Here is a 23874-nt window from a genome sequence, read left to right as displayed (position 1 = left end):
AGGAGCAGGGGGAGAGGGGTGGAGGACGGCAGGGCAGGGGGAGGAGGTTGGAGGAGGGAGGGAAAAGCTAATGTTTACTAAGTGCCCTCCCATGCTGGGCCCTGATCAAGTTCCTCAGAACAATGCTCAAGTGGACACTAGCATTGTCCTCATCACAGAGATGGGGAAAACAGCTCAGTGACACAAGAACACAAACATGGTAAGTGAAACAGCCAATGTGGCTCCAGAAGGCCCACTCCTAAGATCTTTGTGGAACTGCGTCTCACAAGAGTGCTTTCCACCATCCACAACCCCCGGATTCCAGACTGCACCACTGGCCTTCACTCCCCCACTAGTTGCAAATGCCATGTTGGGGACATACAGCAGCTTACAAGCTCATACGGGGATGGGGTGCTCTCAACATGACTCCACAGAAAAACATAACCATATTTGAAAGTGGTTCTGTGAAGTCAGGAACATGCCTCAACTTGGAGTTCAGGGGGATCGATCCAGACTAGTTTGGTCACAGATGCTACAGTGCACACAGCAATACTCTCTACCCTCTGGCCTGTTGCCCAGTTAGCCTCAACTCTGAAAGACTTGTGTCCTCCTATGTTCAAAGGTCAGGCTAAGGCAGAAATAATGCCCCTGAGTCCATCTTTATCTTCTGAGTCCATAGGTGACCTTCCCTGATGGGCCCAGATACTCAAGTGGGGTGAAAACAAGATTCTTTCATTAAAAGAGAGGAAACCTAAGAAAAGCTCCTGCCACACACTCCAGGGAAGGCACAGCCTGGGCGACAGGCCAGTGGGTAGAGAGTATTGCTGTGTGCACTGCAGCATCTGTGACCAAACTAGTCTGGATCGATCCCTCTGAACTCCAAGTAGAACGAGAGAGCAAACCAAAATTAATCTGGCCACCACTTTTAACATCCACGGCCTTTGTCCCTCCATTTTGCCTTACGATTTCACAGAAGGCTATCTACTTGGCTTAGGGAACATTTTTATCACTCCTGGAAATGGTTTTTATTCAACTTTGAAAGAGAAACATTTCACTTCCTTTTCTCAAAAATGCAGGAGAAAGCAGGTGCTTCTGTCTACCCAGCATTCCTTGGTGATGGAATCATATCTCCCAATATGCAGTTACAAGGCTATCTTGGAGACCCCAGCTTAGCCATAAGATGATTTCAGTCAACAAGGAAAGGTTCCAGGATGGCATGGGGCAGCTATCTTTCTGTTGTGGATCGTAGCTGCTGAAAACCATCTTTCCTGTAAATTGAGAGGTGAGAATTAGATGGGAGAAAGAATTCTGCAATCAGTGAGCCTGTTTCTAGTCCTAAGGCCTCCTTCCTTCCTTCCTTCCTTCCTTCCTTCCTTTCCTTCCTTCCTTCCCTCCTTCCTTCCTTCCATCCTTCTTCCCTCCCTCCCTCCCTCCCCCTCCCTCTCTCCCTCTCTCCCTCCTTCCTTCCTTCAAAACCTTGAGAATAGAAGGACATAATAAATTCCATCTGCTTTAAATCTAGTTTGACTTGGATTTCTGTCCCTTGCAACCAAGTGTAGTAATATGAAGGACTGAAAGTTTAAATTGCAGCCTTGACCTTCCATGGAAGGTGTCCACCTGTGGCAAATGCATATCCCTCTCTTAGGAAGGTCTTCACTACTTTTATACCTTATTAAACCACAATGAATTCATTTCTTTTGGGCTTTATCCCTAGCACAGACATGAAGAAATGTGATTGCTCTCTAACAGCAGTAACTTTGTCCTCGGAGATGTGTAGTCACAAATGACAATGTACTCAGATATCCCAAGTGCATGCTGGTCTCCAGTGATCAGCCTATACTATGATGTGTACAATGCTGTTACTTCAGGCAGAGGTTCTGAAAATGACTGTACAGTCAGGCATGGTTGCTCATACCTATAACCATAGCACTCGCAAGGGTGAGGCAGGAGTCTGGAAATAGCCCTGAGTTTGAGGCTACCCTAGGCTATACAGTACACACCAGAACAGCCAGCCAGACAAAAGAGGTTTTTGTTGTTTTGTTGAGCAGGTCTCATTCTGTAGCTCAGGCTTGAGAACTCATGGCAATCTCCCTTATCCTTACCAACTATTGGAATTATAGGTGTGAGCCACTATGCCTAGCTTCCTAGAGAGATTTTAAATTACCAATGCCAAGACCTCCTCCAAAAGATTGCATTTTAATCTAGAAAAGAGGTCCAATTATCAGTATTTCCAAAATTCTTCCCCAGACTAGCTCATTCATTCATTTATTCATTTTTATTTTTATGTGCATTGGTGTTGTGCCTGCATATATATCTGTGTGAGGGTGTCAGATCTTGAAGTTACAGACAGTTATTAGCTGCCATATGGGTGTGGGAATTGAACCCAGGTCCCCTAGAAGAATAGCCAGTGCCCTTAACCACTGAGCCATCTTTCCAGCCTCAATTCATTATATTTAAGCATATCTTCAGTGATTTCTCTAAGTACCAAAAACAGAATAACTTTGCTGCCTTTTGATGGTGGGGCTAGAAAAAAGCAGGGAACTGTTTGTTCTTAGCATTCCCTGCAATGTTGTTAGGCGTCTGATGTTGTCTGTTTGTAGAGGACACACACATTGGCCATGTGTTCCGTGGCCTATTGAGAGCTCATAGCTGTGCCCAAATAGTGTGTGCCTTTAAGTCTCCCAATCATATTGATTGTTATAAATATTCTGAAAAGCTTAAAAATCAAGAATTGATTCATTTTTTTGCCATGATTCATTCTGCTAAATAGCAAAGATCATGTGACCTGAATAGCCTATGGGACGAGTATCAATTTCCCTAGGACTTCAGTAAGAAACTGCTATAAGCCAAATGATTTAAAAGAAACTTGGGAGGCTGGAGAGATGGCTCAGTGGTTAAGAGCACTGACTGCTCTTCCAAAGGACCCTGGTTCACTTCCAAGCACCCACATGGCAGCTCACAAATGTCCATAACTCCTGTTCCAGGGGATCCAATACCCTCATAAAGATATTCATTCATGCAGGCAAAACACCAATGTACATAAAATAAAATAAATAATTAAAAAAAAGAAAATTGGACACCAAAGGCAAGTACAGTGGGGAATGCCAAGTGAAGGTAAAGGCAGAGACCAGGGCAGGAAGCCTAGAGATTGCCATCAACCAACCAGCAGAAGGTCAAGAAGAGAAACAAACAGATTCTTCATTATGGCTCTCACAAGGTCCTGATGATACTTTGGTTGGATACTGGGTCTTCTTGCCTTGATTAGATGAGAAACAAGCTAAACACTCCTCTGGCTGAGTCTGCAATGGGTTTCCAGAAGACTAGATAATAAGGGTGCTGACCTAATGAACAGACTGATTCCAAGGTAGGCTCTTGATATAATGGAATTATTGAAAGGAGTGAGAGGATGGGTGGTGGAGCTGGTTGCATGAAGTCAGTCAATGTGGGGGTGTCCTTGGGGTCTTATTTTGCTCTTGGGTCTTCCTGTATTGATCTCTGCTCCCTGTCCAGCATGAAGTTACAGCTCTCTTCTCACACATGTTCAACCAGTTCCTACAGCTATGATGCTCTGCCCAAGCACACAGGATCAAGCAATCACAGACTAAGCCCTCTGAGACTGTGAACCAAAATAAGTCCTTCCTCCTTTTTTAAAGTGTTTTCATCAAGTATTGTGTTCAGAATAAAAGCAAATAATACAGATTGGCTCTTCCTATGTTTGACAGACTGGCCTTGTTCACTTGGTCTCTAGTGATTCTCCTGCCTCAACCTTTTTGGGTGGCTGGATTATAGGTACATGATATGGCATGTATCTTGGGTTTTCGACTTTTAACCTCCAGAATCCTAAGAAAATATTGCTACAGCAGCCTTAGGAAGCTCTTGAAGTACCTAATAAAACAAAGCATCTAAGACCTTGTCATCCACCTTTCTCATCACAATGGTAAAGAGAAACCCCCAGAAGTTTGAGTGGCAACAGTAAGTCATTATTTTTTAAAAATGTATTTGTTTTAATGTGTGTGAGGACAACTCTCAGGAGTCAGTTCACTCCTTCCATCACATGGGACCTGGAGGCTGAACTCGGGTTATCAGGTTTAGCATCCAGCATCTTTGCCCGCTGAGCAATCTCACTGCCTAGTAAGTCACTTTTAATCTTCATCCAACCCATGAAGTCAACACCAGCTGCTTTACAAAGACAAAGAAGAAATTTAAAACAAAACAATGTGTTTCCTAGCCCAGAAAACAGACAACGAAGCATCTAGAAATCTAGATAAAAAAAAACTACTTAGAAAAAAATATTTTTCAATAAAAACATTTCAATTGTTTTCCAAAGCCAATAGAAATATGACTGCTCACAGCAGCTTTGTTAGCAAGCTATGAAAATACCCCAGGCAACCAGACAAATCCAGTTGTTTTCTGGGCTTGGGGACAAATGAATGGCATGGGTTAATTTATATATCTATGTGTTGTTACAAAACCTGAAGTTGCCAATATCTAGGACTGTATTTCACCATTTCACTTCAGGATCCTCTCCGTGGAAGGCCACCCTCCTCTGTTCCTGTGAGGTTAATTCTTGGCTTAAACACTAAGACTGAGTATAAATTAAAATATAGTCCTAAGGCAGGAGAGAAAGCTAGCAGAGACAGAATGGAAACTGATCTTGCCATAGTAACTTAAGAACTGGACCACACACATTTGTCACTCTGCTATCTTCTAAACTAAACTACCTTTTTCTTTCCTCCTGGGCTTCAACATACATTTGGTTTTCTTATACATCTCAAACACTTACTAATTTTATCCATGGTGATTTCTGCTCTCTGGGTAGGGGATTTTTTCTTTAATAATTGAAGGCAAGTAAAGAATAAGAGACTAAAAGGTTAAATTTACAAAACTTCATAAGGAATACTGGCTACTTAATAGAAGAATTTTCAGTGAAACTCTTCAAATTTGCTGTGAATCTGGAGAAATCTCTTCAATTCTTTGTTCTTCGGTCCTCTTTGCTGCAAGGGAAATGATACTCACATTGTAATATTGGGGATGTTCATGAATGAAATAATCCATCATCAAGACCCAATTAGACAATGGGGGTCAATGCTGACACTTCAAAATCTGATAAGAAATAGATATTCTGCACACAGTTGACAACCTCTGGGGCCATGCGGACTAGCAAGGGACAGGCAGACTCCAATAGAATGGACACCAAGAATGGAAAAGGCAGAAGGAGCACTGAGGCAGACTGCTCATAACATCTTAGGGCATGCATGTCAATCTGCATCAGATAAGCTCTAGTCTTCACAGGAACCTGAGGCGTAGGCTCCTTTAGGCTTACATCCACCTCTGCTGGGGTCTTTGACTTATTTGTAATCGTTCTCATAAATCTAGAATACTAGTTAGTGAAAGGAAACAGTAATTCCATTTTTAAAATTTACTTCCCTTATGTACTCTTTAAGAAGATTTCAATTTCCTAAGCAAGCCATACAGACCTGCTTTACAGAAAGGAAAGGAAACTGCCACAGACTTTATTTGGAAGAGAGAATAAGGAGTAGTTTGAGCTTCCCTGGGGAATCCTAAGGTCAACAGCAGGAGAAGTAAATGAGAAAATTTAAGTTCAAAACAAAGAGCACCTTCCTACGGCTCAGGGATGTATACAATAGAATATATGCTTCTTGAATACACGCTGCCTGTGTTCTCTTCCTTCTAGTGAGACTGCTGCCACTCTGTCCCATGTAATCTTAGCACTTCCTCCAACTGTTTCCCCTACACTCATTCCCTCACACAGCAAGTTCACCAGGCCTCTACCCTGTGCAAGATGCTATTCTATATGCTGTGAACTCAGCAAGCCTCATGTAAAAGGATTATAATCTCACAAGAGCACTTTATAGCATGACATACAGTGCTGGGTAGGAAGGGAAACGTGTGTGTGTGTGTGTGTGTGTGTGTGTGTGTGTGTGTGTGTGTGCAGGGTTACAGCTGTAAGCAGGGAGCCTAGCGAAGGCCTCACTGAGCAGAGACATCACAGCAAAGTCTGCAGGAGATATGAAAAGAGCTGTGCAGACACCCTGGGAAAGAGCACTCTAAGTAAAATACCCTCAACCTGTTCAAAAAGGCCAGTGAAACTGGACTGGGGACAAGAACAGAGGGGAGAAGGAATGAGTTCTGAGAGGCAAGGGGTGGTGGCTGCAGATGATAAAGAGCTTAAGTTAGCAACTGCAATGCTACATTTCACCCTGGAAAGGGGAAGACAATGGAGGGGGAGAATGGAAGCTGATTATATATGTGGTTGTTTGTTTGTTTTGTTTTTGTCTTTGAGGCAGGGTTTCACTACAGTGTCTTACTATGTAGCTTTGGTTGTCCTGGAACTCCCTCTGTAGACCAGGCTGGCCTTGAACTCTGGGAGATCTGCCTGCCTCTGCCTCTCCAGTGCTGGGATCAAAGACGTGCACCACTACACCCAGCAGAAGCACCGTTATATTTTAAAAGGATCCACAGCTGCTGGTTTGGAAATGAACTGTTTCTCCTTCCAATTAGATCCTGTAAAAAGTAAGAAGGCACAATGAAGCACACCCACAACCCACTCTTAGCTACTTGGCCCCAGAGAATAAAATTTACCTCCATGCAAAAAATCTGCACAATTGTTCACAGTGGCCATACATGTCACTGTCCCAAACTGTTAGCAGTAATAACGTTCCTCAAAAGAGGACTGACTAAAAGCCTGTGGTACATCCATATCACAAACTACTACTGAGTCATAAAAAGGAACAAACTACTGACGCATGCAACTAACTGGAGGGGTCTCAAGGATATTAAACTAAGTGGAAAAACCTCAAAGGGCAAAAATTTCATGCAAAGTACACATCTATAGGAACACAAGGTGTACTCTTTGCAAAAAGTAGATGAAAGGTACCTGGAATTTCTTTATACCATCCTTTCAACCACCTGTGAATCTAAAATAATCTTAACAATTCTTCTTTGTCTTATAAAAAAAATTGCAGAAAAAAATTGTTTCAATGGGGCCCTGTCGTGTGAAATGACACTCAATTTTGTAGTTACCTGTTGGTACTCTCCCAATGTCTTTCACTGTTTTGTTTTTTAACTTTTCAACCTTAGATAACTGTTAGACATCGGGGAAAGGTTCCCTCCTTTGCCCACGTCCCCTATCAATCTATACATTCGTTAACCTTCCTTTATTCTATATTAATATGTAATTTCCTTTGAAACCATGAGGCTTCCAAATAAGTCAAATAAATCCTTACCATGTTCGCTTTTATGTCTGTATAAGAGTTAAGGCTGTCCCTTTCCTGAAAATTAGTTTTTAAGAACATAAACCCGGTCATGTCTCTCCCCAGCTTATAACTCCCTCCCGAGTCGCCACTGCAGGTAGAATGAGCTCTGGTGTTCTTTCACTCAGCCTCCGTCTGCTCTCAGCCCTGTCTGCATCCTGCCATTTGCCTGTCACTCCTAACCTCTTTCTCCCCTTTCTTGCTGCTCCTCAAATCATCCCACTTAACGGCTGTTGGACCTGTTGTCCTTTGGTCTGGATTGTTCTTTTTGTTTGTATGTTTGTTTTAACCTCTTTATTGACTCTTTGGGAGTTTCACATCATGTACCCCAATTCTACTCACCTCCCAGTCTCCTCATATCCTTCCCTTATCCCTGCCATGATCCCCCAAAAAGAAAAATTAAAGTAAGCAAGCAAACAAAAGCAAAAACAACCCCCGCAAACAAATACCCCCACAACAGAAAAGTCTCTTTGCTACTCCTTCTTTCCTGCCTCTCCAACACCTCCATTCGTCCTGGTGGCAGTGGAGGCTACGGTGTGCCATATAGTATACCTCTTTGTCCCATCAGCTTGACTGGCAAATGTTCATTGAGGTGAGTCACTGGTCTGAATCAAGGCCTCCGTTTCTGGTACACCATTATCACTGGATCCTCACCAGAACTCTTCTGGGATATCATGTGGCCACTCTGAGTCTTGGAGATCTTGTGGGCATCATTCCACAGTACCAGTCCCTTCACAAGCTCCAGCAGGTCCTAGATGGGGCAGATATTAAGGTGGGTCAACCCAAGGCCTGGCTATGGGCCTGCGTAGTAGCCAAGCTGGTCACTCTGGGCCACTGGGGCCACGTGCCTCAGGTGAGGTTGTGGAGTCAGCTCCCCTACATGCAATGCCCTCAGGGTCAGTTCACCCAGTCAGGGCAGAAACTTAAGGCAGGAACTTGGTGGCAGGAGCTGATGCAGAAGCCATGGGAGCCTGCTGCTTACTAACTTGCTCCTCATGCCTTGCTCAACCTGATTTCTGTTTCTTTTTTTTTCCCATTTTTTAATTTAAATTAGAAACAAGATTGTTTTACATGTCAATCCCAGTTCCCTCTCCCTTCCTTCCTCCACTGCCCGCCCCCTACTAACACCCTACCTATCCCATACCCTTTCTGCTCCCCAGGGAGGGTGAGGCCTTCCATAGGGGGTCTTCAGAGTCTGTCATATCCTTTGCGATAGGGCCTAGGCCCATCCCCGTGTGTCTAGGCTGAGGGAGTATCCCTCAATGTGGAATGGGCCCCCAAAGTCCATTCCTATGCTAGGGATAAGGACTAATCTACTACAAGAGGCCCCATAGATTTCCAAGGCCTCCTCACTGACACCCACGTTCATGGGGTCTGGATCAGTCTTATGCTGGTTTCCCAGGGCTAGGGTTTCTGTGGGTTTCCGCAAGCCTTCAACCTGCTTTCTTATGGAACCCAGAACCACAAACCTAGGGGTGGCACTTCCTACAGTGACCTGAGCCATGCAACATCAATCTATAATCTAGAAAATGCACCTGATAGGGGCATTTTCTCATTCAGGGCTCCCTCCTTCAAAACGACTGCTTTATCTTGTGTGGAACTGACATAAAACTAACCAGCACACAGGTTTGGGATGTACCTCAAATGATAGAGTACTTATCTAGCAAACACAAGGCCCTGAGTTCTATTCCCCATCACTACAAAAACCTACAACCATAATGGCAGCACTTGAAAGGTACAGGCAGGAGAGTCAGAAGTTCAAGGTCATCTTCTACCACATAGCAAGTCTGAGGCTCCCTGGGCTACATGAGAGAAAGAGAGACAATATGAATGGGAACATTCTTACCCCACTTTTCTCAATAATATTTTTAAGTTGGTGACTAATTTATTATCTTCTCATTTCCTCAGTGGGCCCCAGAATGTTTCATCATGATATCCCTCAGAACCCATAAAGTCACCTAACACATAGTAGACATACAATAAATATTTTTGACTAATATCTGGGCAAATGGATGATGTATTCAGAGGTAATGAGGTTCCCCATCACTGGCACTCAAGCATGGTTTGTATAGCCACGTATCAGAGTTGTTAAAATCTACAGACACAGGTTCAGTCAGACTGCACCATTCCCTTCTAGGCCTATGTGACTATGCTTCTACAGCCACCACGCCCACACTTTGGCTATGTAATAAACAAAGTGAAGGCATATTCCTCAGTCATTTTCCATGGAATGACAGTACGCACACTCCATGCCTGCTGCAGCATCATCTCAGCATTAAAATGTTGAAGCTAATCAGACATTTAATTTCAAAGTGGAAGGTCATTATCTTGTCACAAAATTTTATTCCAATTACTTTTTTTCTATTATACGAAATGAATTAAAAGTAGCACAAAACATTGGGAGATCAAACAGTCAATCAGAAGCTCATTAAATATCATTGAAATTGGTGCAATAAAAAGCATTTCCCATGGCTGAGTTATTATTTAAAAGCTATATTCTGGATGGCTCAAGGAATTGACATGCTGCCAATCAAAAATTTATCCTGTCCATATATAGCCCCTTGGCTTTCAAAAGTTCACAATCTCTTATTTTTTGAGATAAGAGTAAATATCTAAAAAGATTTAAAGCATGACTGTTACTGCCATCCTGTCAGTCTCTGGAAGGCCCCCAAAAGCAGACAGCAGCAAAGTCACTGTCTGATGATTTAGACACAGAGCCCAGCACTATGTTTACCATTTACCAAGTGCTACTTACAAAGGACTTTGTAAGTGCTTGGCTCTACTACATTTGTATCAGATTTGTAAAGCAACAACTCTGCATTCAAGGGAGAAAGAAAACAGCTTATTCTTAGCCAAAGACAAGTGACCATGGCCCAGGACACAGACTCGGTTGGGCCTCTCTGAACAACATGTTCCACTGTAGAAGAGGCTTGGTACATAGCTACAGAACAAAGATGGTGAAAAACAGATACATCTTCAAAAACACTAGACAACTGTGGAGAAGCTATCACAAGGCAGGAAGTCCTTTCTACAGGTTGAGATGTTAGAATTTTCTTAGCTTAAGAGTTGGTGGAAGCCAGAGGTCCACAAAGGTTAGTGACATACTGTGAGAGCTTACTGGGTCACAAGACGTTAGGCCAGATAGATAGAGGGGTTGAAAATAAGTGGCTACTAAAGGGCCTAGGAGGCTCAAAGTTCTTCTGGCCTGAGTGTCCATCAGTACACAAGGTCAAGCAGTGTGAGGATCTTTAATTCAATAGATGCCTCCTCTTCAGGGAGCTCTGTTCCACGTGTTTACACAGCCCTGAGTTCAGTATTAGCCAGGTGGGAGGAGGGGTAGTCCTGAATTTGAAGGGGTATACAGCACCACACTTGGGAGTGAGTGTCCATTTTACTTTCTAAGGGGTAATTAATAAGAACTTTATTTTTTCTTTCCCTCTTTTTCCTTTGATTACTGAGGACTGAACTCAGAAGGACCTGTCCTGATTCTCTTACAGGTGATCTCTGTCAGCTAAGAACACCGTTTCCTGGGGTGGCGAACAGCCTGTGTGAGGATATGAAAGGTGAGCACTTTACATTCTAACATTTTTCTTCTGGAAGACCTTTCATAAAAAGCCAAGCCACTGTCTTAATTCATTTCTGTTGTGCTATAATTGAATTCCAGAGATGGGGAGTTTATAAACACTAGAAGTTTGTTAGGCTTATAGTCCTGGGGACTGGGAAGTCCAAGGGTACAGTTCTATCGGTTAGAACTTCCCTTCTATGTTGTAACATGGCAGACAGCATTGCGTGAGTGAGGGAGAACAACAGATGTTCTTGAAGCTTCAAGCCCTTATACCCCACATTCATCCCAAGCACCTAACCACCTCCGTGACTCCCTCACTCTCAACACCGTCACACTGGGGACTGTTTCCACTACATGATATTGGGCAACACATTCAAATCATTAGGGCATTTGCCCTGTCCTCCAAAACGTACATTATTTTCACCTACAAATTACAACTGTCCATCTCTAAAGCCCCCAAAATCTAAATTCCTTCCAGTGCTATGTCCAAAGTCCAAAGTCCAAGGGTGGCATCTAAATCAAGCACTTTCATTCACCCTGATGCTAATTCTCCTCCAGCTGGGAATTGGTGAACTCGAATGCATTATCGATTTCCAAAATGAACTGTGGGCCAAGAATGGCGGCTAATGTCTGTAACCCCAGCACTCAGTAAGCCCAGTGCCTGGGAAGCTGAGGCAGGAGGATCACTTCAAGTTTTAGTTGGGATTCTGCTACACAGTGACTTCAGAGCAACTCTGGGCTACAGTGAGACCCTATCTCAAAACCACAAACATGGTGAGATGGAGTTTGGTAAATCCAAACCCAAAGAGGTGAACATTTAGATCTGAATACTCCAGAATAACCACCTGCCACCTCCTAGAGGCTCTAAATGGTTTGGGCCCCCAAATTATCAGGTACCCACTGCTCAGCCTTTTGCTGGGATCAGCTTACTCAGTTCTCCCAGGAACAGGCTGGACACCAATGACTCTACAGTTTGGGGTACTTAAAGAGGACCTTATTCCCAGGTCTACATTAGGCACTGTCCTTGTTGGGGCTCTCTGTGGTAACCCTGTCCCTGTGACAAGTCTCTGCCTGAAGCCTCAAACTGTGCAAAATGTCTTTGACAATTGGTTCCATAGCTTGTACACTGAGTCAGTATACACAGCTCCTTCCAAAGCTTACAGCTTCCGCCCTTTTGAGCTAACCTAGTCAGGCCTGAGACACACCCAGAGAAGCCCAGGAATGCTGCATCAGAATGCAGACACCTTCTAAGGTGGCTCTGGGAAGCAGACACCTTTCTGGAAACCTTGCCTTCAAAGTCCTGGCTCATCTCAAAGATCTCGGACAGTTAAGGCACTGTCTCATTATCCTGATGAATAGATCCTGAGTGACAGAACCTAAATAGTCTCTTAAGCAAAGGGTTACTAGCTATACCGATAGTATTCTCTCCTGGGCATGCTTTTTCACTCTTACCATACAAGGCTGCAAATCTCCCCATCTTTCTGCTCTGCATCCCCTTTAATTATAAACTCCATCTTTAAATCACTTCTCTCAGCCAAAAGAAGCTATGCAGCCAGCCTTCTGAAAGCTTTTCGACTGCTTGGATATGTATTCTGCCAGACATCCTACTTCATTGTTCTTTATGTAGAAGTTCTGCCTTCCACACTCCTAAGGCAGAGTTCTGCAGAACCAAGATGGCCTTTACTCTAGCTTCTAAGGCTTTGTCTTCTTCCAATTGGAGACTCATTAGAATGTCCTTTGCCCTCAGCCTGCCCTCCCTTCCTTCTCTCCTCCCTCTAGGTCTGGATATGCATTACAGGTCAGGCCTCTAGGCTCTGCCTCCCAAGTGAGTGCTAGATTAGGGAGCTAGTGCTGGGATCACAGGTGCAATCCACCAAACCCCACATTCCAATCACTGATCAAAACTGCTTAACTAATTGTAAACGTTCCATGCTTTCTCTGTAGTTCTGAGTTTTCACCACAATTACCAATAATGCCCCACTCACAGCAACCTAGGCCTTTTCACGTTTATTCTCCCAAATTCTTCAGTACTCTACTACCTGAGCCATTCCCAACATTGTAAAGAAATCGTTGCAAAAATCCCCTTCTCGAAGCAGCATGCTTTGTGTTGCTACGACAGAATACCATAAGCTAGGCAATTTATAACGAATGGAAATTAGGTGGGTTTGTTGGTTTGGGATTTTTTGTTTTTTGTTTGTGTTTTGTTTTGTTTTTTGCCATTCCAGAGGCTGAGACATCCATGGTTGATGGGTAACACCTGCTCAGAGCCTTTTTGTGGTAACATGAACCATTATATGGGAGAGGCATCACCCTCGTAACCACCCAGGAATTCAAACTCACAACCCCCTGCTCTTTTATAGCAGGCATCAATCAGAGCTTAGGACTTAGCCCCCATGTACTAAATGCCTGTCCTTGGGCCCCACCTCCCTGTACTGCGGCACTGGGGACTAAGTCCAGCATGTATGTTTAGAGATGATCCCAACCATAACAACCACTCATTTGAGTATTTGCTTTTGTAGAAATGACCATTTTGGGATATAAATGACAGATGGTCCTTTTAGTCAGTAAAAGATAAAGTATGGTTCCCAGTCTCTCAAGGTGTTTTGAGTGGCAAGGATGACATAAATTTAGAATATATACTTAAGGGCTGGAGAGATAGTGAGTGGTGAAGAGCATTTTTATGTTCTTGCAGAGGGCTCAGGTTCGATTTCCAGCACCCACATGATGGCTCACAACCATCTGAGATACCAGTTCCTGATCCTCGGGCACTAGGCATCCATGCAGTGCAGATGCACACACAGGCAAAACACTCATACAAATAAAATCAATAGATCTAAAAAAAAAAAAAAATGGGTATAGAAGAGATAGCTCCACCCCCCTCCCCAGGTACAGGAAATCATTTCTTTACCAGAGGACTGGATGTTTTCTTTCCACCAAGCCCCATTCCCCACTACCATCGCCACCCTAACTTCTGTTCAAAAGCTAGGAGTTACTGGCAAATTATCGGGGAGTAAAGTGGGAGGGAAAGATTTCAATGCAAAATTCAGAAACACTCTCTAGAAGGGCAAGTGTGGGGAGGCTTGTTATCATTTATTTCCTCCGTATATCATTCAGTTTCATCTGTCTCCTGTCTTGGAAGCCACTCCCCCATTTCTCACTTGTGTGCCTGAGAAACATCTCCCTGGCATCTCATCCTCTCAGTCTTTCCCCAGCATTTCATTATTTCTTAACTGTCCCTCTCATGTTCATCTCCCTTTCTTCCTGCTGATCCACGTGTCCTCATTTAGCAGTTTTCAGAAGCCAGGGAGAAGAAACGTTGCAAATAATGTTAAATATGATTAATATCTCGAATTCCTTGAAATATGACATGCATGAGTTACAATGAAACCTCTTTTATTTCCCCATGAAATGCTTTTGCATAATGAGAAAGAAAATGTCCTCTATGCCCTAATCAGTCCTGACAGTTCCTGGACTCCCAAATACTTTTATTTATGGCATTATTTATTTCATCTCTAATAAATGGAGGAGGGGCACAGCACCATCTGAGGAGCTTGCAGAGGAGAAGGGGACAGTCTAAAGGAGGGAGAACACAGGCTCTGAAACAGCAAGGAAGAACTCTTCCGAAGGAAGGGAGGTCTGGGAAATGAGAGGTCAAAGACCTGGAGCCCTGAAGAAAATAGTCACTTTCCCAAGCCTAAAAGGATAGCTCTGAATAAGAAAGTAACTCCAGATTGGAGAGATGAGGGTCATCCATCAAGGACCTGGATAATGATGAATGAGGCTGGAACCCAAGCTTGGGAGGAGGGGATGCTGGGACTGGAGTAGGCCTAAATGAAGGATGTTTCCTTTGACATAGTGTGGAGTGACCGGCAGAGGACAGAACCCTTCCTTATTTTTCAAGGACCTTATGGGGCTTCTCCTGCAAACTACTGGGGTCTGTCTTCATTCAAAAAAGTATTGAGACCCGTGCTCCCCCCCAAAACCCTGGCCTGGTGGCGCCAGTTAGAATGAGCAACGCAGAAAGTGAGATCCCAAACCACCTTGGTCTTGCAAATTATATGCATAAATAATAATAATGTTCAAAGCTTCCATCCCCCAGGGAAACGTGAGGTCATTTTGTTCCCTTTAATTGCACGATTTACCAGCTATTTTAAATTCTGAAGACCTGCCTGCAACTCACTCACAAGCTCCTCGGTGTGAATTTGGATAATGCCCTTTAATCTTGAAGAGCCTCAGCTTTCAAATCTGTAGAATGGAGAGAAACAATGGCGTCCCTCTGCTCTCTCCCAGCCCCCTGTGGAGAACAAGTGAAACAGTATGCAAGCCCAAGGCCCTGAGCGCTTTCATGTTCGGCCGCCAGACCTGGGACATGCAAGACCCTAAGGCAGGGCAAGCCTCCCAGCAGCCCGTGCCAAGTCCTTCAAGAGGTTCTTCTCCGAAGGTGGGGGCTGTAGTTTCCTTCTAGAAGAACTTACTGTCCCACCCTAGCACTCCGGCGACCCCGCCCTAACTTCTAGGTACCACCCCCTTCGTGCACTCCGAGAGTTGGGAGGTCACGCAGGAGGGCGCCGGGAACTGGTTTCCAAACCTCGGACCCGGCCGGCAGCCGCGACCGCCTCACGTCCACAGCCGAGAGACCCGGGACCCCACCTCTTCCACCTGTCCCCGCCAGGACGCCCTCCAGGTTCCGTCCCTCCCCCTCCGCCCCCGCCCCGCACGGGTCCCCTCGGGCCGCGGCCTCCCCTCCCCCACGACCCTGTCGAGGCGCGGATCCGCCGGGCCGCCCCCGGCGCCAGGCCCCGCCCCGCCCCCATCATCATTAGTAGATATTACCCTAAACACTTGCTCCTTACCTCCTTTCTCCCTCCAGGCATTGGCGAGGCGGGCTGTCAATCAGCGCTGGGCGGCAGCCCCCCGCGCGGGGGCTCGGAGATGCCAGGCTCGGCGACAGGCGGCGGTGGCGGTGGCGGCGGCGGTGGCCACCACGGCGCAGACACACGCCTTCCCGCCGGCGCGCGCCGGGGTAGAGCGGGCGGCCGGGCCGGCCGAGCCAACCGTGGAGCGCGGCGCGGGCCGGGCAGCGGCCTCAGGCTCGGCATGGAGCCCGAGATGCAGGCAGCGGAGGAGGGGCCCAGCGCGCCCCGCATCTACAAGCAGCGCGGCCCCTACAGCGTCCTCAAGACGTTCCCCAGCCGGCGGCCGGCGCTGGCCAAGCGCTACGACAGACCCACGCTGCTGGAGCTGCCGCCCGCGCGGCCGTCCCCGCTGCCGCGCGCGCCCGCCCTTCGCCGCCGCCTCGCCGCGTTGCCCAACATCAGCCAGCAGCGAGCCCGCCGCCGCGCGCCGCCGGCCGTTCCCGACGCCAGCCGTCTACCCGGCCGGCTCAGAGACCGGCCCCTGCCGCCGCCGCCGCCTCGTTCGTCGTCGCCGTCCTGCACGCCCGCCGCGCCCCGAGCAACCCGAGGACTCCGGCGCCGCCGCCCACGGCCCCCGCCGCCTCGTCGTCGTCGTCCTTCGCCGCCGTCGTCAGGTACGGCCCGGGCACGGCGACCGGCGCGGGCAGCAGCAGCGCGGGTAGCGACGGCGTCAGCCTGGAGCTCAGTGCAGGTACCGACTCCCGGGCCGCAACTTTGCGGAGCGACGGTGGTGGCCTGGGGACTGGGGGAGAGTCGGGGGGGGGGGGCGGGTCCAGGAGGCCGTGCGTGCACGCGGGGGCCGGTGGGCCTCGGGAGCGAGCATGCGGCGCTCGGGCAGTAGTAACTTCTCAAAGATTCCCGGCGCCGCCGCCACCTCGGCCCGGGCTTCCGACGGCGTGCGCGCCTAACAGGTGGCTCCGGGACGCGGGCTCTGGGCGAGAAGCTGGGCCGGCGGCAGCACGGCTGGGGGTGGGGTGAGGACGACGCGGGGATTGCAGGCCCTGCGTGGTTCTGGGGAGGGGACAGGCCTAGGGACAGCAGCAGGCTGAGTCCACTTCACGGAGACTCCCATTTTATCCCCCCGCCGCTTCACTTTTTCCTCACGCCACACTTCTCTTTCCTGCCCGCCCGCCCGCCGCTCGCTTGTCCCTGTAGGCGCTTCTCGGCCTCGAGAGGACCTGCCCTTCGCCCCTTGAAGATCTCCGCCCCACCCCCCTCCGGCGGTCCCCGGCCCCGGGGTCTCTGCGTTTCTTTTTCTCTGTGCGCTCCACTTTTGATGGCGCGCACCCTTCGCTTTATCCGTGGCGAAGACACGTACGTCTTCCACTCCGGGTCAGCCGTGGCCCTGGTGCTCAACTGGGTTGAGGGTGTGTGTGAAGTTTTGGGGTGTTGTGTTTTGTTTTGTTTTTTGATGGGGGTCGCTCCTCCAGCCACGGATTCGAGGGCGTCCACCGAGCAGAGTTGAAGTCCCCACCCACCCAGTCCGTGAGACTCTGGTTTCTACGTCCCTGAGTCGAGCGGGGATCGCCCACCCAGAGGTCTAGCGAGACTGAGCAGGCCTGCACAGTCTCTGCTCCCTGAGGAAGGACATACAGTCACGTTTATGGTTCATCATGGCTAAAGTCCCCTGCTCAGGCATTTCAGGGCACTTAAGAGCCTCCCAGCTTCTGATTGTCATCTAAGAGTCGTGTGTGTGTGTGTGTGTGTGTGTGTGTGTGTGTGTGTGTGTGTGTGTGTGTGTTCTAGTGACAATAGATGGGCATTGTCTGTCTCTGAAGGAGTTATAGATGCCTATGCTAAGAGCTCTGCTGTTTGTCAATATTTTGACATGTGAAGGATTGGTTTGAAGAAAGAAAATCTAATTACAGGTTATAGTGAAGACTTCTTTCTGTCATATACCCCAATGCTTTGGAGATCTTAGAGATTCTGTGCTGGGGTTCTTACAAGGCTTCCTGGCTGTTTCTGGGGTAATTTCCCCCCCCCCATTGCCCTTGCCCTAATATTCATTGTGTTTTGATGTGTGTTGTTAGGCCCTCCCCAGCTTTCATGTTCTGTTTAGTTTTTGTTTTTGAAACAGGGTCCTTCTCTACCTCAGACTGGCTTGGAACTTGTTACTTGGGGGTTCTCATGCCTCAATCTCTATACTGCTTCCTGAGTGTGCCCAGTACCCCCAGCTCAGCATTTTCTTTATGTTGTTTTTCAACAGTTTGGGTTCTTTATCCCATTGCCATATTTTACACTCTTGTATAATGTTGGTTCCACCCACGTCTTTGGGGACGAACCCCTTATCTGCCTGGTTCAGTCCTTGGACGTGCACTTTTTTCAGGCTGCTGTCTTTGGATCTTTCACTTCCTCCAGGAACACTAGACACCTACTCCTTCCTTACCATTTTCATCCCTTTGTTGCTCTTCCCTGCCCCAGTCAACTGGATTGTTTCTTCCAGCTTCAGTTTCTTAGCATCTTTTCCATGTCTGCTTTTGTTCCAGAAGTTTCTCTGTCATCTTCATTTGGAATTTTTGGGGATTTTTCCCCCTCCCCTCAGTATTTTTTCTAGTATCCTATTTTAGTTTGTCTCTGTCACAAGTTAGAAGCCATTGTCACTCAATCTAAAGATAGGAAGGAGCTTTTTTTTTTTTTTTTTCCTTCAAATTTTCCCATATTACCAGTTTTCTCAAGGCTGTTCTGGCGGGTGGGGGGGGGCGTTGGGAGAAGGTGTTGTGTTTTTGTTAGTGAGGTCCCCAGGGTATGGTCCAGAGAGGATGGGAGTATGTGCTGTGTGTTACAGAGAATGTTCTGGATGCAGAGGGAGAGCCATAGAGTTAAGGTACTATTAATCACTAATGTACAGACCACCTCTCAACAGTCACGGTGATGAGAGTGGCCATCAGAGGGACAGCCACATGGACAGCTGATTGGTTCTTTGAGGAACTAATAGTGCCACTTTGAGCCAATGAGCTTGTGTGCTCACCAGGGCCTTTTAAACACATGGGGCGGGGCAGGTGGGGCTTTGCCTGTTGCATCTGCACAGCAGTGTAATTGTGAGTGTGCCACCTTGTCAGCTGAAAATACTCAAAACAGCAGTGTGATAAGGGAGTGCAGTATAGGAGAGGTATAGCTGGCTGTCCAGGGTAAATGTGGTGAAAGGATGAAAGGGTTGCCTTTAGGGAATCTTACTTGCCATTAAATGCTGCAAGCCATTGAGAAATACGTGATTAAAAATAGATTTTTCAACATTCTTATAAAATCTCACGAAGAGTATAATTTTCCTTAAAAGGGGTAATACACCATGGTTTTAAAAGCATATTTTTCCTCTGTGGGAGGCTTAGAGTTAAAACCCACGTAGATCTTGATATGCAGCCTAAATTTGGCATCAGGAAATGGGAAATTGCATCTTTAAGCAGAGTACAATCAAAAATGAATTACAATAAATCCTATATAATTGCATAGGTCATTCTCTTTAATGAGATTTTATTAACCTGACTGTCAAGCTTTTGAGTCAGGCAGATATTTTATCTTCTTCAACTGATAAAAGTGTCAGCCATAAACCACCATATAAATATTCATAAATCTACACATCTGTGGCAGCCTATCAGCATCATTCTTTTGGACATTAAAAGCATTCTAATTACTTTCTGTCTAGCAGAGCTGAAATGCTGCCTGTTATAGTATGTGCTTGGCAGGCATGATTGCTTTTGTTTGCCATCACAAATAGCAGCATCCTATTTTATATACCGATGGTCCAGAAAATATTCAGGGATTGACTGAGCAGGATGAATATTAGGAAGCACCACCTGCTTTTGATAGCACCAAGTATATTAACTCATCTGTTAATTTTTGACACATCATTGATTTATTTATTTAGAAAAATTGCATCCTGTTTTGCTGTGTTGACGTTTGCCGTTATGAAAAAAAATTAGATCCCTTTTTTTAAAAAAAAAAAAAAAGACATCCTTCATTGATTTAAGATGAGGGTGCTGTTTTCCAAGATGCTTTAATTTTCTAACTTGTCTCCTGTACCATACCGTGTAGTCCTCTTAAGAAGTTAATGCTTTAAGGGAATCCTCTATTTTGAACTAGTTGCAAGTCCTTTGGTAGATGTAATGTGTGGATACATTAATAGGTCCATTAAAAACTTTCTGCTCCTACATCTTTAATATTAACATATTTTACCCTTGGCTGAGCTAAAAATCAAAAAGGTTACCACTAATCTTCAGTGCTGTGGTTTCCCTCCTAGAGATGGAATTCTCTTGAGGGGTTGGCTGTGATGGGCACACTCTGTGAAGGCCATCAAAGTAGAGAAGAGGTGATGTTTGATTGCCTGCTTTCCACCTCTTGGTCACTTATCAGATTTAGGATGGATTAAAACCACACAAGTGCAGACGAATTTCAAGCAATGAAAATCTTAATTAAAAAGAAGAACCACGAGTTTAAGCTTCAGCACCCGGGTGAACACAATACATAGTACCAGCAGGATGTTGTCTCTCAGTGGGCTCACAATAAAGCACACTAATTCAGAGGGCTTCGGAATTGTGGCTTGTTAACATTGTGGGAGAGATAGGGGTAGACTTTTAAAGTCCCTTTGTAGATTGCTGATTTTGTATTTCTCTGCTATTCCTTGAGTGTGGGACACTCTATGACAAGAGATTAAAAAAAAAAAAAAAAAACAGTTAAGAAAATCCATGTTTATATGTGGCTCAGTTCAGACAGTTGTAGTCATAGGAAACAGAACTATTCTCTGTTTCTTAGCGGTAAGGGGCTTGCACAGTTCCTGCATTTCTGACTGTAGTCTGTCCAGAAAGCTAAAGTATTGTTGATTGTGGTACATCTGAAATGGAAGAGTTGTGCCCCCTCTTCCCAATGCAATGGTGATATTTTTATCCACACTCTTTTGTATGTTGGTGTTGAAATACACTGCCCAGATATTTCAAGGCTTTGAAAAGAGGGAAAATTCAACCTTACAGGTTTAAAATTGCCATTTTTGTATAGATCAGTTCTGAGAGCAAATTCAGAATGATGCCTTTTCAAATCTACAGGCAAGAACTATTTTGTTATCATCGCTATTCTCTGATTTTCTGAGTGCACTTTAATAGATTATCTTCATAATGTAGTATATTACATAATGATTTTTTCTCAGCATGTTATGAGTTTATCCTTCAATTAAGAAAACAAATCACGCTTGTCCCTAAGTCAGATATTTTTCCCTTAAAATCTGTGCTGTAATGTGATTCATCAATATGATTAAAACTACTCTGTTTTGTAGGACATTGAACAAATGTATTTGAGCATCTCTTTTACTAGACAGTTCCATTTAAGCCTTTCCTTTTGTATTCGTCCCGTTTGTCAAGGTTGTGTTAAAGGTGTATGGGCGGTAAATCAATTGGGACTGTGCCAATTAAAATTCCAACAGTAAATACAACTTAAGGTCTTGTGTGGGATTATAGGATTAAAATGATGAAAACTGTTCTTGTGCTAGAATTGAGCATTACCAATCAATACCGTTCTTTGATTTTACTAATAAAAGAACAAAAACAAGGAAGCAAAATAACGAGAGTGGAACACCTCTCCACTTGTGTGGTTCAACTTGTTGGCTTCCTGGGCAGTTTAGATCAGAAAAGAAATGGCACCCAAGGATCTGTAGGACTTAGGACTGGGCATAGATCAGGAGTCTGCACTTTCATCAGTGACCGGGTTTGTGTTTAGGGTTTTGAGCTGACCCATGGTGTTCTGTCAGCTCTCTTTTATCTTCACTGATCTGGTCCATCCTTCTGTGCTCTGGCACCATGGTGTGTATTTGACTGGATAACTCAGGTGAGAGGAGCCGGTATAGGCTTTCCCAGAGGTTGTTGAAGGATTCCTAGGTCTTGACCTTGACAAAGAATCTAAGGAAGGGTAAGGTGGTGTTGCTCTTGGGAACAGGAAGTAGATGGTTCTGTGGGTTCCAAGCAGGAGGGCCTCAGTTCAGATCTCTAATGCCATAGCACGTCTGTAATCCCAGCACCCTTTATAGCAAGATAGGAGATGGCAACAGGAGACTCTGGGTGCTTGCTGTTAGGCGAGGCTGGTATATGCAGCAGTGCCCAAACAAGGTAGAGGTGCTGACACCCCAGATTATCCTCTGACCTGCACATGTGATGTGGCACACACCCCTCTGGACACAGGTTTTTTGCTTTTGTTTTTAAGAAAAAATAAGGAAGTATACCAAGAAGAAAGCATCTGGGATTTCAGTCTCTCAAAGGTGGTGGGTGGTCTTGTGCTCACCTCCAACCCTGGCCAAGTAAATCTAAAAACACTAAAAAAAACAAAAGACTGAATTTACAGGCTTCCCCAAGAGAGGAGTGTGTGGAGGCCAAAGGTCAACATTGGGTGTCTTCCTCGATTGTTCCACCCTATTTTTAATGTTTTGAGATTTCACAGGCACGTACAATGAAATATGATTACATCTACCCCGTTACCTGCTCCCATCTCCTCCCTGTACCCACATGTGCATCTCCCCACTTAATGCCTTCTTTTTTGTAATAACCCTCTGAGTCCAGTTAGCACTGTCCATATGTGCATGGGTGTGGCCGTTCACTGGAAAATGGGCAGTGTCCACCCCACCCCCACCCCCAATTATTCTCTATCAACTATCAACTGCCAGTAGCTCCTCAGTTAAGGACAGGGCTTTGAGTCAGGCCGTTCTTGTATAGACAGCCACCCTGTTTTCTCCCGACAGGGGCCCTCACTGAACCTGGAGCTCACTTTTTAGTTAATATTGGTTAGTCTGTAGGCTCCAGATATCTTCCTGTCTGCATCTCTCCAGTGCTGGGATTATAGGTGTTTGCTGCCCCACTGACTTTTTATATAGGTGCTTGAAATGGAACTCAGGTCTTCATGATTGTGCAGCAAGCTCCTCATCCGTGAACCATCTCCCAGCCTTCCCTTGTTCTTAGACATTAGGCTAGGCCCACTGGCAGGCCAGGGGACCCCAGGGGAACCCCTCTGTCTCAGTCTCCCAGTGCTGGGATTACAAGCATATACCCCCACATCCATCTTTTTATATAGGTGCTGGAGATGGAGCTTGGGTCTTCATGTTTGTGTGACAACCACTTTACCAATTGATCCCGTCTCATCAGTGGGTATATATTGATCCATTCTTCCGTGGGTAGATTTGAAGCACTACCCTGACAACCCAGTGTAGTTTGCAGTCCTCTTGTAGACAGAAGAGTTTTGGCTCAGAATTCCCCAGAATGATAGCATTGTTTAGACTTGGGGGATGGATACTTCCTGTGTATTGGGGGCACTGCTGGGATTTCTTTATGTCTTCTAATGAAGTAATTGAAACAGGAAATTTGGACCACCCTTCCCAAATACCTACCTACTTCATGAAAATGTGCTACGATAGAACATTGACAGAAGTCTCAGTATCTGTCATCCATGTCCTGTGTCATCTCCCCTCCCCCCCCATGGCCCCATTTTTTCCTGAGAAGGTGCCTCACTGGGCTGCCCAGGCTGATCTCCAGCTCCTGGGTTTAAATGATCCTCCTGTTTGGCCTCCTGAGTTGTGGGACAGAACATCTGTGTACCACAGCTCATGGGTACACACACTGCTAGAATTGTGTTTTCATTCGCCATACATGCCGAGCTTTCTTGAGGGTTTTACTGCATCTGTTGTCTCTACCCCAAAGGAAACTTCAAGCATCTCACTATCTTTTACTTTTTTTTTCTTTCCTAGATCAAGTAAAACAAAAATATTTGGCCTATGTCTTCAGAGAAGGCCAGTAGTAGCAAGCCTTGCTATTTATTTTTATGATAAGTAAGAGTTTCTGGCCCTTGAGTTCGCCAGTGATTTGTTTGTTACCATTAATCTGGGTAAGGTGAAGAAATCCGAAGTGGCCTCCTACTGAATAGGCCTGAAAAGTGTCACTCTGCACTAGTGAGATCTAGCTCTCCATGGGGAAGATCAGGAGAAGGAGCCCCCTGTTTCAGGCACACTTATGATGCATTGGACATTAAATAATGCTTTCAGGGTTTGGGAGAGATTTTTCTTTGTTCCTGTAGCAAGTTGGTCTCTTTCTCCTCCCTTTTTACTTTGCACCGCTAGACATGTGCTTAGAATTTAGATATATGGACTTCACGGCACCCACACTTTGTTCTCCTTTAG

At 45.7% G+C, this 23874-nt stretch overlaps 1 protein-coding gene and 1 long non-coding RNA gene across 2 annotated transcripts in view; one reads left to right on the top strand and one right to left on the bottom strand.

Moving 5' to 3' along the window:
* Positions 1-928: 928 nt before the first annotated feature.
* Positions 929-15797, bottom strand: LOC103158669. Its single transcript, XR_003480200.2, has 5 exons — positions 15672-15797; positions 7806-8004; positions 6309-6504; positions 4763-4973; positions 929-1247 (listed from the first exon to the last, which is right to left on the bottom strand). It is a non-coding gene; the product is annotated as an uncharacterized LOC103158669 (long non-coding RNA).
* Positions 15726-23874, top strand: part of LOC100766260 (BEN domain-containing protein 4) — a 29615-nt gene continuing 21466 nt past the window's right edge. Inside the window, 2 exon segments of the mRNA XM_027390819.2 lie at positions 15726-16261; positions 16264-16425. Coding sequence (XP_027246620.1) covers positions 15751-16261; positions 16264-16425 — 673 coding nt within the window. The 5' untranslated portion in view covers positions 15726-15750.

This window comes from Cricetulus griseus, assembly GCF_003668045.3.
Source record: "Cricetulus griseus strain 17A/GY chromosome 1 unlocalized genomic scaffold, alternate assembly CriGri-PICRH-1.0 chr1_1, whole genome shotgun sequence".
NCBI lineage: Eukaryota > Metazoa > Chordata > Mammalia > Rodentia > Cricetidae > Cricetulus > Cricetulus griseus.
This window is presented reverse-complemented; position numbering and strand designations above follow the sequence as displayed.